Raw genomic sequence first — 16061 nt, forward strand, 5'->3', positions numbered from 1 at the left:
CCACAGAAGCTGAACTGAGCTGGATAAACTGTTAAAAATGTTTAGAAGCATTAATCTATGCTTGGATTTTCAACTTGCATTTAAGACGATTACTGATTTGGACTCCCTGTTGTAATCCATGATAAAATGCTACACTAGCTGTTATCATTTTACATTATATACTGAAAGAATTTAGTATATGACAAGTGTTTTTTTCAATGTTTTTATAATATACTATCAACATTTCAGGAAACTTGTCCTAATGTACAGAAACAAATCACACTTTTAAGAAAATCACACTTTAAGAAATTAAATCAATGCTTGTAATCCCTGCTTAATACACACACGCACACATTTTAAGAATAATGTATCCTGCACTCATACTACCCCATTTAACACTTCAACAAGTACTTTGGATTATTTACCTTAACCAAATAGAAATTTAAAATACTTGACTTTTTGCAACCACTACTTTCATCTCATTTGACGTAAAAAAATAGCTTTTTTTTATTAAAAAGAAACAAAGAGTAAATAAACTATCAAAATAATCACTGGTTCAATCCACCCAAGCCAAGACAGTATAAACAGTAAAGTACTTACACATGCTACCACATAAACCTACACAAAAGCATAGTAAAATACCCCTGCAATATGTGTTCTCAGTACAAATACGCTATACCTAGGACTGAAATATTACGCAGTACTCGCATAAAATATAGGGTAAGCTCCTATTTGCTATGTGGAATCTTATAAATAATGCAGGGACTACAGTATTACATTACTGTAAAACTTGGGACAGACTTTGCATACAACTTAATAAACAAACAACAAGATATATGAAGAATTTTGCCTTCCTTAAAAAATTCTTATATATATTGAATTATAGAGACCATGTATTGTTCATCATGTAAAACATACTCAAAATAGCAATTGGGCTCACTTCCAGAAAATATTTGGTTTTGCAAAATAAACTATTCACTTCAATTCTATGACAAATTGGTGAAGCAGAAAATGAATACTGACATTTTCTTCCCTCTTATGGAATTCCTTAACTTTAATCATTCAAATAAAATGTAGATTCTAGCACAAGTCTAGGTACATGTACTAATCCCTAATTATGGCCCATTCTCATAGACACCCATGGGCCTACGTGCCTCCTCTTGGCGTTGGTTTTTATGTATATAAATGTTGGAAACAAGAGGAGGTGTGTCATTTAGTTAAACTGATTGTACTCAGCAAGAGTCTCTACAGAGTTGGGTCAATCTATGTAGACTGACCGTGTCTATTGGACTGGGGTCTAAGGGCGTATTCCCAGACATTTAGATCGATCTATCCCCGTGGGGAGTCTCACTAGATTACTGTCAGATAATCTGGCTTAAATGTCCATCCCGCCTACTACAAGCTGTAAGGGGGTAATTAACTTTCGTGTCTGCTCGGCTGACAGCTATTTAGCGTGAACCCCCAGTTAGGTCAATCTAGTTTGGATCGATCTGATCTCTGGGAATGGGGTCTAAGTGATGGGCTTATATGCTTGTGTTAACTCCTTGCTCATAAGGGGTAGGTGCTTCCTATAGCTGTGAGTATTAACCCCTTTGTCTTCCGTCTTATAACTTTGCGTGGGTTACATTGTGTCCAATACGAAAGCACCTATTCATCAGGAAGGGGGCAGATGGTAATCTTACGAGGATTAAAACAGTTGTTGGGCTTATGGTTATGCATGGTTGTCTGTCTGGAGACTTACCAACTGGACAGTAGCTGCAAGAATTAAGAAGTTGCCTGGACCAGAAAACCCAGTCGGTTTTGCCAATGTGTTTTACTGTCTTCTCTAACACATTTCCCAACTTCTCCAACTGCAATCTGTTCAAGTTGTTGGTTCTGTAAGAACAATTTGTAACTTATAAACGTATCCATACCACAAATTACAATGTTATTGTCATTAATATTAACCTTTTGAAAACAACAAATATTGCATGTCTTATATGGTGAAAAAATGATTACACAATACAGATCTTTCTAAACTGATAAATAACATGCAAGATGTCTATTAGAATGCAAATCATCAATTTTCCACTAAAAATGACTGTAAGCCAGAAGACTTCAAAGTCCACATTTATCCTAGCTTTTCAAATTCCACTTGTTATCTTGTATTCTAACACTATTTTGAATACATCCCCATTTTTCTAAGGAGTTACTCTTCAAAGTACAACAATCCCAGTTTCGAGATGTTAACATGTGAAGTCAACAAAGAAAAAGAATCAGTTCTAAGAAAGAGACAGACATGCTGAAACTGTCGGTCCGATCGGTCATGACCGAAAAAATTTGTCTGGACCGGTAAAAATTTGGATTTGGTCGGTCCAAAGGACCGCCAAGAGTTTTAAGAGCCGCAATTTTGAATTTACAGAGATCATTCAACATACTTCACTAATAAAATTATATAAAACCCAAAGCGTTTTTCCCTTCCATTTAAAACCTATCACATTCACAAACAAAGTAAGCTCTCCTAATCGTATCTGTCTCAAACGAATAGGGTTATTTTTGGTCCGACAAAAATCCATTCGGTCCAACAAATTTTTCATTACTGCCGGTCCAAATGTCCGGCCATTCTGAAAAGTTTTCAGCATGTCTGAAGAGAAAGCGTAAGGAATGTTATCCAAAAAACCTGTCTACATCATGTGCACACATAATGGGTGCCACAACTTTTTGGCAACACTGTTATCTTGTCCTGTATTTTAAACCACGGGTAAAAAAATAACACTTCTCTCTTCTTTTCCCCGTTATTAAATTGAATCTCTATAGTATCCCTTGGCATCAATTATCTCTAACCACCTCCAGCAATGCTGAACAATAAAACAGCTTAATAAGATGAAGGAAGAGGAATGAAACCACAATACTAATATATAATAAAATCAACACTATTATCATTGCTGCAACATTCTTAAAGTCTGACTGAAGTAGCATATATACTTTGTTTTGACACTAGCTGATAAACTGGATATAATTTGTTTTCAGGCAAAGTGACCAGATCTACAGGAAACCTTAAAGCACCACAGATACTTAAAACATCGCTTATACAATCTGGTTGAATAAATACTAGCTCTTAAGACGCTGACATTCCCACATAAATTAATCAATGATGTGTATCCCCCCCCTTCCCTCCTTCAGTAAGTCTAATTTGCAAGTTTTTTTTCTCGAAATTCAGTTCTGCATTGACTTAAATCAATGTCTATGCAATTCAATTAAACAATTAATAGCCAATTTAATTGTTAATTTCTATGTTTCCTACTTTATAATCTCAAGAAAGGCCAAAGGCAATAGGGTCCTCGAGGAAGGTAAAACTTATGCACGTGTCGGCTGATTTCTGAAATAACCTCAGCTCTCAGACACAGATAAACATTATGACATAACGGAATTTGAAAAAAACATTGGCAATTAAAGAATTTTACAGTAGTAGAGGTGTATAAACTGCATAAAATTGCGAACTGATTTTGCTTTGCCATGGTTTGGTACAGGGTGAATGCATTGTGCTTGATCTACATGTACACTGCACAGGTTATGTCACTTACTAATACTTTCCTCTAAACGTTGGTTCACTCATATGAAAATAAAGTATGTGTGCCTTTTAAGCACAAGAAAATCAAACTCACCGCTATTTGTCTGATTTGTGGACAGTTACTGTTAGCTGTGTATTGACCACATAATATAACTATACTCATCTAACTCCATCAAGATCACATGTCCCGCTCCCAACAACAAGTACGGATTAACACGCACCGAAACCACGACACCAATCTACCTTCGTAAAATGAAAGATATATTAATAATTCCAATAACTTTGAATACAATTACACCAAATCTATGCACTTTTGTTCTATTTTTTTCCTAGATGCACAATTTGTACACAGCATTATTTATATAATCAGCATAACACAGTAGCTGCATACGCGCGTTTGTATAATGGTGCGGTCTTTATTTCCGGCTAAAGCGCGCTGTGTGAGAACATGAAAAAAATTGGTGTAATTCTACCCCCAGTATAGTCTTTTGCAATTGTATTTTCTGTTCAGCTATCTGTTAGCTCTTTGCGCCATGGGTATTTTGAAAATAAGTTCCCAATGCATCAGGGTAAGACGTTTAAATATACTTTTGGTTGAACGTACATGTACGGTTTGGATGGAAAAATTCTGTCAAAGTTTCAGTAGAAAGAAGTGGGAACACTGGACAGACTAATGGGAAAGATATCATGCACTTTGTTTTCTACGTAAAAGCTAAATATTCAAGTTACTTATACATAAATATTTTGGCATTATACATGAATATTATACCTTCCGCATTTGTATTGTGAAGTGCCGGGAGGATAAGTCGATATATAAACACCGTAAACACTGTCAGTGTCAGAGGAACATTGTTACTTAAACAGTTTATAAAAGGCTTTTTTTGTCACTTAAAGGTCTTCTCTAGTTCAAGAATGCTGTGTAATGTACCACATCATCCCTCCGTACAGAGCTTCACTTTGATGCGGATGATCCCCAGCTTTCACACACTGTCAAGGCATGGAGCAGGCGGTAAGATATTGGAAGGTATACTAGTGTATAGTGACTGTCCAGGGTTGACTGGGGCTTGGTAGCTCAGTGGGTAGGGCACTTACTAGGTAAGAATCTGGGCACTCACCAAGTAAAGCATACTAAGTTCGATCCCCTATGAAGTCTGGTGTTTCCCCCCAAATCACTACAATGGTGGTAGCACAAAAATTCATGCATTAGTACTCCTATTGACAGTTCTGATATGTACTAGCGGTGCTAGCACATAAAAGCAAAGGCCTCAAAAAGTGGGAAATGAGAACCAGTTGCCAAACCAGCCGCAGTGCGGCAGCTCTCAAATTTTTATTTTACATCTCCTCTCCTCAACACGCACATTACTGTGAAGCCAACTGGTTTTGCCATCAACAGAGCTGTCACTTTGTTAATATCCAACAGTCCAACTGTCTAAGTACCAGTTTGACCGTTGTAAAATCACACACCCGTTGTAAACAGACAAAAACCAGGTCAAATCTACTCAGATCATGAGGTGAGGTTTTCAAGCGCCAGAAACCTACTGCACATGAGTGGAATTTATTTAAAGACTGGGTCTTCTAGTTGATTTTCACTATGTATTTATGACAATATAAACATTTATTTTGAATGAAAAACAGTTAAAATTACAATTCATTGACTTCAATTTCATCAATTCAGTTAATTGGGGCAGAAACGTAAAGAGCGTGTGACTTGCCTAGCCTTCCTCGTTCCAGCCGAGTCCAGACAGCATGTGGACCACAACTTTCGGTCGTGTGCAATATGTTACTGTATCTTGACTTCAGTAGATTTGACCTGGTTTTCGCAAGTTTATAGCATGTGTATGATTTTATATATAATTTGAACGTTCCTTGTGTGAAAGCAACTAAATTAAAAACTAGGCTTTTCTATATCTGTATTCTATGCAGTAATAGCACAACAAATGCTAAGCCTATATAGAAATATAGTTTTGTGGTTATAAGATAATGTGTCTGAAAGATTGATAATTTTTACCCATTGAAAAGATGAATTAATTACTGTACTTATCTTTCCTATTTCAAACCTAAAAGAGAATTAAAACCTCAACTTAAAGTATCCATCTTTCTTAATTTCTGAAATTAACATGAAGCCGTGGCAGTCTGAACAACTTTTGGTAATAGAGGACAAGTGGATTTGGTAGAAAATCCCAGATAGGATACCTTTGAACACGGTGTGGCTAATGCACATCATAATAGAACTGTCTATTATTATTATTATTACCGTATTATTATTATTATTATTATTATTATTATTATTTCCGCAGGTAAAGCACAACAGTTTGGACAATGTACAAAAACAGGGGTTATGGTACCACAAGCTAACGGTCCTGATTATCCTTCACAAGTGATCAGGCAGATATCTAGTCTAAGAAATAATGGCCTTCTGAAAGTTCCATCTGTATTAACAAAAGAGAATGGGCTGGAAAGCAAAATCAAGTTACCAAGGTGCTGTGGGCATTTGCGACAGGTGTCCTCATCCCAGAATAACCAGCAGCCAAAAGGTGTGTCTGTGCTAGGCAAGAAGAACATAACAATCAGAATGGCTGTCATGTTTGGGGTGATGCCTGTATTGTTTAGCAGCTTAGTTTTGTGGACATTTTTAGAAACAGAAACTACAAGCACGCAGAATGTCTTCTCTGTTATATATTTGATAACTGTACCTATAGTTCTTTTGTCTGTGAGAAGAAATCTCCAAACTTATATCAGAGAGTTATACTTTGATCGAAGTTCTAAGAAGTTTACTGCTGTCACATTTTCCAAAGGAAAAAAGCAATATGTATCTTTCTCCTCAGAGGAAGTTAAGATTTTAAAGAAACGTTCGATTAATTCAGCTGCATTCTTTGAACCAAATATGGAAATTAAAGGAAAACCTTTTGTTTTGTTCTTTTGGGATATTTATAATGACGAAGCACGTAAAGAACTCTTCATGAAAAAAAGACCAGTAGACAGTACAGAAGGAGGATTAAAGAAGCTGACTGAGTAATAAATAGGACAGCATCTCTTTGTATATTAAGTTGTAATAAAATATGATCATGACCTAAATAAATGTATCAGTTATAATACTTGTGGTCATCATTAAATATTATTCTTTGGGGCAATTTACAATTGTATTATCTAAATTGCCACAAACACAACAGCAGACTTGGGCCCCCATTCAGAATGGATGATCCTAGTATTTCTTATTAGCTGACTAAAAATGGCCGACCACAGTTCAAAAGCAATGCCTCTGATTCCTGATGGTCTCCCCGGCTCCACACATGCCTTTAAACGGATTAAATCTCTGCTCCGAGGGTTAATTGCTAGGCCCATGCAGTGATGCTGCATGTGGAGGCGAGGAGATCATCAGGAATCGGAAGTATTACTTTTGAACTGTGGTTGGCCATATTTAGTCAGCGGATCAGTAAATACTGGGATCATCCATTCTGAATGGTGCCTAACAGGTCTGTGGATCAAATATGGCGACCCTCTCAAAAGCTTGCCACATTATGCCCTAATAGACACTGAATAGAGTCCCTGCCAGGATTAGGCGCCAAGCATTCTAGTGGGTTCCCCTGTTGTGAATGCAACCAATGATTTACTAATTATACTGCAGATTGTTGGGGGTTGATCTCTTTTCAAACAACTCAGAACATAGAATAAAATCATTTTAGGTATGATGATAAGTTGAAATATTCCTCAAATCTCTAGTCAGAAGTGAATAATTCATATGTCACTTCCATGAGCACCAACCAAAATTGTATCATCCTTTGAAATAGTCTTTTATTATTTTTTAAAGGGGAGATTGTTTGAATATTAGGGAATTGTGTGGATTATGATGCATCTCTTTGAAGTCATCCTTCTGTCTTTTTCAGGAGGCACATCAAGAATTCAACAAAAGTTGCCACTCAGAATTGCTCCTTACGTCTTGAACATTTTGTTCTTGCCCAGAAATCCTTTACATCTGCCAAAGAGGAAAAACTCCTCAGTTAATAATAAAATGCAACAAACTTCTTCAAAAGGTGATCTCGTGTACAGAGGTGATCGACTTAATTTTGCCAAAAAGATCAAACTTTTATCAATAGGTTTGTCAGCTCTAGGAGTTTCAGCTCAGCTTTGGTTTCTGTACACTGCAGAGACTAGCGCACAGATGTACACCACTTTTATACTGGGAGGCATAGCGCTGCTAGTTCCCTGTCTTGTGCACATGTGTATACGACAGTATGTAAGAGAGTTATACTTTGATCCTAGAACTAAAGAGTTTACAGCTGTGACTCTGAGTATTTTAAATAAAAACCACTACTTGCATTTTACTCCGGCTGATGTCACCATAAAGAGAGCTCCAATGGCTACCATGCGCGTGGATACAGCTGATAGACTGTTGTACATTGATTTTGAAAAAATGACGGATAAACAAGCACGGATTTGCTTGTTGAAGTTGGAAGCTTGGCAAGACTCATCAAGAGAGAAGGAAGAATGGGAGAAATGGAAGAAAAAGAGACTGCAGTAGAGAATGTTCTGAGTTATTATTGAATAAATTTGATACATACGCTGTCTTGAATAATATTATAATATATAAATATATTATCTGTGAAGAGTTACATGATGCATGGTCGGTGTATGTATATTTCATTTCTGGTCATTGGATCTCATTGGAAATACCGCAACCATTTTCTACACTTAACACTGGACAAAACCGCGTAGCTTCAGGAAAAAAAATAGCAACCTGGAAAATGATGACAAAGTGAGTAACTTAGCCAAATGCAAGTAAAAAAGGAGAGTTACAAACCAAACACGAGCTGTAGCACGAGAGTCATTTGAAATGATGTAGTTTTAAAACCTCCCTTTGTGTGTGGGGTTTGATCTGCGGTTTTGTCCAAATTGTTACAGAGCCTTGGCGCTCAAGAGAAAATGCCATTTACCATGGGAAATTCATTAATTATGAATTTTGGAGCAAAAAAAAAAGTCTTGTGTACCATTGAATTCTATCGATTTTTTTTTCACAAATGTGTGGGTGAGATCATAGTGAAGTTTGAAAATACTCAATGCCCTGTTTGTATCATTTAGTGCCTCTTTTCAATTCTTTTCCTTGTACAATACTTCTGTAGTTCATTGGCAAGTAGGCTCTTATATAGAGAACTTCCGTACCTTCTGCATTTCTGGAAAAATATTTAGATGCTTCTAGGAAATTGCCTTAAAAAGAAACATCTTCGAATGTATGTCACCACCCCCAGCAAAATTGATCAATTATCTTACTGCTGTACATGTATTTCTTTCACATTTTTGATTGCCACATTTTTGCCTATTTAATTAGCCATATATCACTTAAACCCAATATAGAGGTGCATTTCACGTGCTGAAGTGTTAAAAAATAAAACTGAATGAATTCAAAGATGTATTCAATTTTTTTAAAACATGTATATACTGTAGAACAAAAATCCACAACTGCCTCAACTTTAATTTAATTTTTAATTGTTACCATGTCTTTACAGCATGTAAGGAGCCTAAATTGTAATGTATGTTCTGGGTCATTTAATTTGAATTTTTATATCACGTACCAATATATTTTTATAGTAATTAATCATGTTAAATTAAACATGGTGCAAGAATGTTTTTATAAATATTTAAACTGTAACTCAGGGGCTTTGCATCATGGCTAATACAATGTAACGTATATTCCCCAGAAAAATTGTCAAAGATTCATCTTACCCAAGTACTTGGTGCAATAGAAACAGCTAGGGTTTTCCGTTGTTGACTTAAAATTTATATTGTGATTCCATGATAGTTTGCCATTCCTGATACAATATTTGGATCAGGAATGGAAAACAGTAAATTATTTTACTGTCAGTAAAGTGTTTTTCCCCCGTTTTTAATATTCAGTGAAACTAAAGTCGCTCAAAAACAATTACCGGTATAACTGCTAGAAGATTAATTTAATTTTTACATTATACTTGTAGGAGATAAACAAAATACAACCCAGGGATAATTGAATTTTCAAAGTGAATAAAACGTTTCCAGATCTGAATGTTTTGCATTTGTGACAGTAACATATATATGTTCCTTTTTTTATGTGTTAGACGACATTTGCATATTTGCATGGTTACATGTCGATACATCCCTGTACCGATACTCCCTCGCACCGGTATATCCCCACACCAATACTTCCCCACAATTACAGAGGGGGAGTATCGGTGAGGGGATGTACCGGTGCAGGGATCTATGGGTGTGGGTTCGTATCGATGCGCATTATACAAAAAATTACTGAGGGGGAGTATCAGTGCGGGGGAGTATCGGTGTGGGGGAGTAATGGCCGGTGCGGGGGGAGTATCCACATATGACTCCGTTTGGGTATGCAGTTAATTGTACCACCAGCGTTAGCGCTGGCGGTGCACATGGTTTCGGTCCCGTCCGGATCGTTCCGCCGGCTCCGCCGGCTCCGTTGGCTCCGCCGGCTCCGCCGGACGACTACCGTTACCGCTTCTCCTCCTAGACGGTAAGGGCCCCCGTACCCATCTCATGGATTTAGGTCACCTATAATCTCAACTCGTTCCACGTAAAATTTGGGCTTTGTCGGTATTGGGGTCTGGGTGTGGCACTCATTGCAATGCACCCTTGTCTAAAAATGGCAAAATTAAATGCTAATTATCTACCCTACGGAAGGAGTTATGGGAAAAATTTCTATAGACGGCTTTCCAAAAGTCATATGTGTAGATTTCAAATATACCCTTGGATTTGACCTTTGACCTTTACTTCAAGGTCAAATGGGCCAAAATTTTCAAAAAAATGAAATTTTTTACGAAAAAAAATTTTTTTGCCCTGTTATTCAGACACCACACAGACTTAACCAATAATATTATTGGAAGGTGTTACCCTTCAGGTCATCTTTCATCTCCATGAATTTGGGGTCAATCGGTGCATTTTCACGGGAGTAGCGGCCATAAGATACCGAAACTGAAAACTGTCTCTAATTCGGGAACCGTTAATGCTAGAGACCCATTCTTTTTTGCATTTTGTAGAGCATGTAAAGCCCAACACTGGAGGTGGTCTCGGTTTTTTTTTGTATTCCATACGGTTTTCGAGTTACGCTGTATCAAAAAGTACATATTGGTGGTAAAAGCAAAATGTGCAGTACGGTAATGGATAATAAATTTTGAACTCTGGAAAAATAAAACATAAGGCTTGGCAAAGCAGACAACTTGTGTTCAAAAATGACATTATTTCATCAAATTTGAACTTCTGAAACTTCAGAGCACCTCCTATTTCAAGAATTTTGACCAAAATGACATTTTCTTTATTTTAATTAATTTTTTTCTGTACGAAATTTAAGGCACATTATGGTAACTCCAAAATTATAACATTTAGTCCCTTATATCTCCAAAACTGGCAGAGATAGGTCCATAGTTACTATTGAAGTTGAATAGGAAGTCATATACTGGCAATCTTACTATGACCTTGAAAGTGACCTTTGACCTACTTTTCACCATGAACTGAACTTTGCAAATTTTTCTTCCCTTTTATCTCCAAAACTGGCAGAGATAGGTCCATAGTTACTATTGAAGTTGAATAGGAAGTCATATACTGGCAATCTTACTATGACTTTGAAAGTGACCTTTGACCTACTTTTCACCATGAACTGAACTTTGCAAATTTTTTTTCCCTTTTATCTCCAAAACTGGCAGAGATAGGTCCATAGTTACTATTGAACTTGAATAGGAAGTCATATACTGGCAATTTAAATGTGACCTTAAAATTGACCTTTGACCTACTTTTCACCATAAACTGAACTTTGCAAAATTTGCTTTCCTTTTATCTCCAAAACTGGCAGAGATAGGTCCATAGTTACTATTGAACTTGAATAGGAAGTCATATACTGGCAATCTAAATGTGACCTTAAAATTGACCTTTGACCTACTTTACACCATGAACTGAATTTTGCAAATTTTGCTTTCCTTTTATCTCCAAAACTGGCTGAGATAGGTCCATAGTTACTATTGAACTTGAATAGGAAGTCATATACTGGCAATCTAAATGTGACCTTAAAATTGACCTTTGACCTACTTTACACCATGAACTGAATTTTGCAAATTTTGCTTTCCTTTTATCTCCAAAACTGGCTGAGATAGGTCCGTAGTTACTATTGAACTTGAATAGGAAGTCATATACTGGCAATCTAAATGTGACCTCAAAATTGACCTTTGACCTACTTTTCACCATAAACTGAACTTTGCAAATTTTGCTTCCCTTTTATCTCCAAAACTGGCAGAGATAGTTCCATAGTTACTATTGAACTTTAAAAGGAAGTCATATACTGGCAATCTAAATGTGACCTTGAAATTGACCTTTGACCTACTTTTCACCATGAACTGAATTTTGCAAATTTTGCTTCCCTTTTATCTCCAAAACTGGCTGAGATAGGTCCATAGTTACTATTGAACTTGAATAGGAAGTCATATACTGGCAATCTAAATGTGACCTTGAAATTGACCTTTGACCTACTTTTCACCATGAACTGAACTTTGCAAATTTTGCTTTCCTTTTATCTCCAAAACTGGCAGAGATAGGTCCATAGTTACTATTGAACTTGAAAAGGAAGTCATATACTGGCAATCTAAATGTGACCTTAAAATTGACCTTTGACCTACTTTACACCATAAACTGAATTTTGCAAATTTTGCTTTCCTTTTATCTCCAAAACTGGCTGAGATAGGTCCGTAGTTACTATTGAACTTGAATAGGAAGTCATATACTGGCATTATAAATGTGACATTAAAATTGACCTTTGTCCTACTTTTCACCATAAACTGAACTTTGCAAATTTTGCTTCCCTTTTATCTCCAAAACTGGCAGAGATAAGTCCATAGTTACTATTGAACTTGAATAGAAAGTCATATACTGGCAATCTAAATGTGACCTTGAAATTGACCTTTGACCTACTTTTTATCATGAACTGAACTCTGCTAATTTCTTTCTCTTTTAACTTCAAACTTGACAGAGATAGGTCCATAGTTACTCTTGAACTTGAATAGGAAGTCATATACTGGCAATTTACTGTGACCTTGAAATTGACCCTTGACCTACCTTACGAAGAACTTAAATTTGATTGTACCATGTATATTTTTTGCAATAGTTTAAAAATTCTTGTTGATTGCATTTTTACAGCTTGTCAAGCACAAAACTGGTGGCTGTGTCCCTTATTTTGTGTATGTGGGGGTCTATACGAATGCGCTTGCTCCAGCTGGTGGTACAATAATCGGAGGCAGTATCGCCTCTCTGATCCTCTAGTTAAGGCTGATTTTATCTTGTAACTAGTTAAACAGCGGCTTATTACAAAGGCCTGTTAAGGCAATGATCCAGGTGAATGATGCAACCTGTCAGACACAAAAGGTCAAGCATCGTCTTTCAGAATTCTACTGTAAAATTCTCGATCACAGATAACGATCAAAAGTTAAAACCGGTTTTGTCTCTTAACCAGGTGTGCAGCGGCTAATTACAAAGGCATGTAAAGGAAATTAACCAGGTAAATAACTCTTCACTGACACAAGTGGTCAAGCACCGTCTATGATATCTGTGGACAAAGTCTGCCAACTTTTACATAGAAGTCAATGTGATCCGCCATGTTGCCCGCATTGTTTTACCCCAAATGCCAGTTGCTAAGGCGTGTGACGTCAGCCCGACTGTCCCTGTGAAGACCCCAAACTACACACAGTACCACACGAGGAATAATTTAAGTTTTCCAGAAAGGATTATTTTTCACCGAAATTTTTTATCACAGTTATGTGTTAATATTGTGAGAAGTGTATCAGATACTTAATTTTAATCGTCACTTAAACGACTACCGAAATATCACATATCCGGATGTTGTAAAACTCACTCCATTTTGAAACTATTAAAGTATAGGCGCGTGTTAGAGCTCAGCAAAATGGCTACCACCACGCAAGTTTGGTCAATGTAACTGCGGATTTTATAAATCCACATTCCCATGTTTACCTGTATTTAACAGCTGATTATAAGAGATCCAGGAGAAGTACTATAAGGGAGAGATGGCGCTACTTGGCACTGGGCTCGGGGTGAGATATTTGAATTTGCTCTTTTGGTGTTGCCGATCTGTTGTGCCATGGAATGGTTGTGCCTAGTAGAGGGTTTTGTGTCACCTTTATGTCACTATAAAGTATAGTACTATACTAGTCGCTGCCTATTCGGTACCAGGAATTCAACAAAATGAGGGGTTTTACGTGTGTGTGTGAAGGGGGTAGTACATCACTTACATGTTATGATGTATTTTATTTATTGGCTGCAAAGGAAAAAAATCCTTCATTTACCTTTAATTACTTCGTCTGCCCATGATTTTGTATGAATATTTATCAAAGGCGTCATATATTTCTTTTCTAGATGAGCTCCATGCTGACTGCTCTTACTCGCAGTACATTTTCTATACCACCTCAATGCCTTCGGATGTGTAACTACAGATGGGTCCGTACCAGCGTTACCACAGCAGGTGCTCCACAGTTATATACAAGGAGAATGAGACCTTCCGGTAATAATCCATCTTCAGATGATTTGATACCACAATGGAGTCTTACTCAAAATCAGCAAGTTCGTTGGTATTCCAGCACGGATGACTTGGATAAAAGAGCTGAAAAGTCTCGAGGGATGTCTGTGTATAAGGGAACTTTGGATGGTGCTGTCATAGTAATGAAGGGTGCCTGTGTTGTTGTCCCTCTTACCTTGACTGGGGCATGTGCAGCATTAGTAATCCAACCAGAAATTTCACTATTTGTGAAGATATGTTCATTGGTGTTTATGATCGAGGTCCCTATTGTTACAAAAGCTATTGTTAGAGCATTGACAAATTATGTGACACAGTTGTATTTTAATCCAAGCACCAAGCAGTTTACAGCAGTTACATTTTCGCCCAAACATAAAAAGGAGTATACAACTTTCATGTCATCCGACATAGTCAGAAACTTTGGTTTTGAACATTTAACAAATCTCAAAGTAAAGGATAAAAATCTTTTCATTAATTTTGATGATGTTCACTCCAGAGAGGCATATTTTCTTCTTACTGGACAGAAAAAGCCATCTATCTTTGATAGACCAGATAAAAAACAGGGTCCCTTTTCAAACTAATTACAGTAGCAGAATTATAAATTAAAAATGGGAATGATACAAGTATTGAGGCAGTTTGCTTTGTTTGTAGTCAATTGTTTTATTAAGACATATTTAAAGGCCATAGGAGACAAGGTAACTGGAATTAAAAGTTGTAGCTTGTATGTTTACATGACTGGTATATATACATATATTCAGATTGTTCAGCCAACAGCTTTATTTTCAAATAGTGTTTTGTGGCTATCCAGATTTTGCTGAAAATGCCGATGTTGAATTAATATTCACACAGGAGAGGAGAGTTTTAAATTGACTCTTCTTCAAAATGGTCAACTATTTTTGATCATCTTACTGAAGTTTTGAATGGCTAAAACCTATAAAAATTCCAGCCACCTTCTGTCCTTTCAGGCTCACTGGATAATAACCAGATAGTAAATCAAGAGAGTGTTCGTCCTTCGTCTTCTCCACTTCACCAAGTCCGCCATTTGTTTTCCAACTCTCACTCTGTGCCTGCATCAGCAGTGTGTGTATATGATGGAAAACTCACCCAAGCCTTCAGAAATGGCCTCCGTTATAGTTATTACCCACTGGGGATCATGGCAACATTGAGACTTGTGTCCCTTCTTGATGCAGAGACAGAAGTTATGGAAGTTTCAACAATGTTATTGTCACTTTTTGCCTGCTGGTTACCACTGGTAACCTATAGGTATTTAAAACGTTACGTCACAGAGTTGTACTTTGAACCTGAAACAGAGAACTTTACTGCAGTGACAATGACTCCCTTTGGTCACAGAAAAAGTGTTTCTTTCACACCCCAGGATGTCCAAATAACAAAAGGATTGATGACGAGTATGGTATTGGTTGGGAAGAGATACTATGTTGAGGAGAAATTGATTAGAAACAGAGCTGCTGTCATGGCATTACTGGGACGGGAGGAGGGTATACAGACTTGGAATGATGGAACAAAAGATCGACTGGCCTGGCAGCACTACAAAACCATCAATGAGCAGTTTAAGAAGAGCAGATGATTGGGTCTTAAAAGTGAACAACTGGACAGGAGTCTTTATAAATTAAATGTACACTAAACAATGTAAAACACTCATTTTCAAAATAAAAAGATATTGTCTTTGGACATCACTTTGTCTAGTTTTTTTTTTTTTTTTTTTTTTGCACACCGCAATGAAGAACTGGGACCTATGGTCTCTGATCCTATATTTCAAGACTATGTGCAAAAAGAGGAAGTTGAAAATGGGTGCAGGTAATGATCCTCAGTTTGTTTAGTTAAGGTGTATGGATTCTTTGTAATAGAACCAGTTCCACTGCTGTATTAAAATACTTGAGTCATTTTTTTTTTCTTTATTATTATTATTATTATTATTTATTATTATTATTATTTTATTTATTATTTTTTTTTTTTTGG

The 16061-nt window shown here is 36.7% G+C and overlaps 2 protein-coding genes across 4 annotated transcripts; both read left to right on the forward strand.

Moving 5' to 3' along the window:
* The first annotated feature begins 3910 nt into the window (after positions 1–3910).
* LOC106179339 (uncharacterized) lies at positions 3911–8930 on the forward strand. 3 transcript variants are annotated; one of them, XM_087011737.1, is made up of 4 exons: positions 3911–4098; positions 4424–4553; positions 5827–6063; positions 7414–8930. In XM_087011737.1, the coding sequence occupies exons 1-4, from the start codon at positions 4063–4065 to the stop codon at positions 8046–8048; spliced, it is 1038 nt and encodes a 345-aa protein (XP_086867863.1). In that variant the 5' UTR covers positions 3911–4062; the 3' UTR covers positions 8049–8930. The 3 variants fall into 3 exon arrangements, with proteins under 3 accessions (XP_086867863.1, XP_086867864.1, XP_086867865.1); XM_087011738.1 differs by having other exon boundaries at positions 3912–4098; positions 4424–4538; XM_087011739.1 differs by lacking the exon at positions 3911–4098 and having other exon boundaries at positions 4461–4624.
* A 4188-nt stretch (positions 8931–13118) lies between these two features.
* LOC106179336 (uncharacterized) lies at positions 13119–15773 on the forward strand. The gene is made up of 3 exons (XM_013562941.2): positions 13119–13605; positions 13928–14072; positions 15050–15773. Exons 1-3 carry the CDS (start codon positions 13579–13581, stop codon positions 15667–15669), a joined length of 792 nt encoding a protein of 263 aa, XP_013418395.1. The 5' UTR covers positions 13119–13578; the 3' UTR covers positions 15670–15773.
* Positions 15774–16061: the final 288 nt, after the last annotated feature.

Source organism: Lingula anatina, chromosome 4 (assembly GCF_051362555.1).
Source record: "Lingula anatina isolate TDL-2025a chromosome 4, LinAna3.0, whole genome shotgun sequence".
Lineage (NCBI taxonomy): Eukaryota > Metazoa > Brachiopoda > Lingulata > Lingulida > Lingulidae > Lingula > Lingula anatina.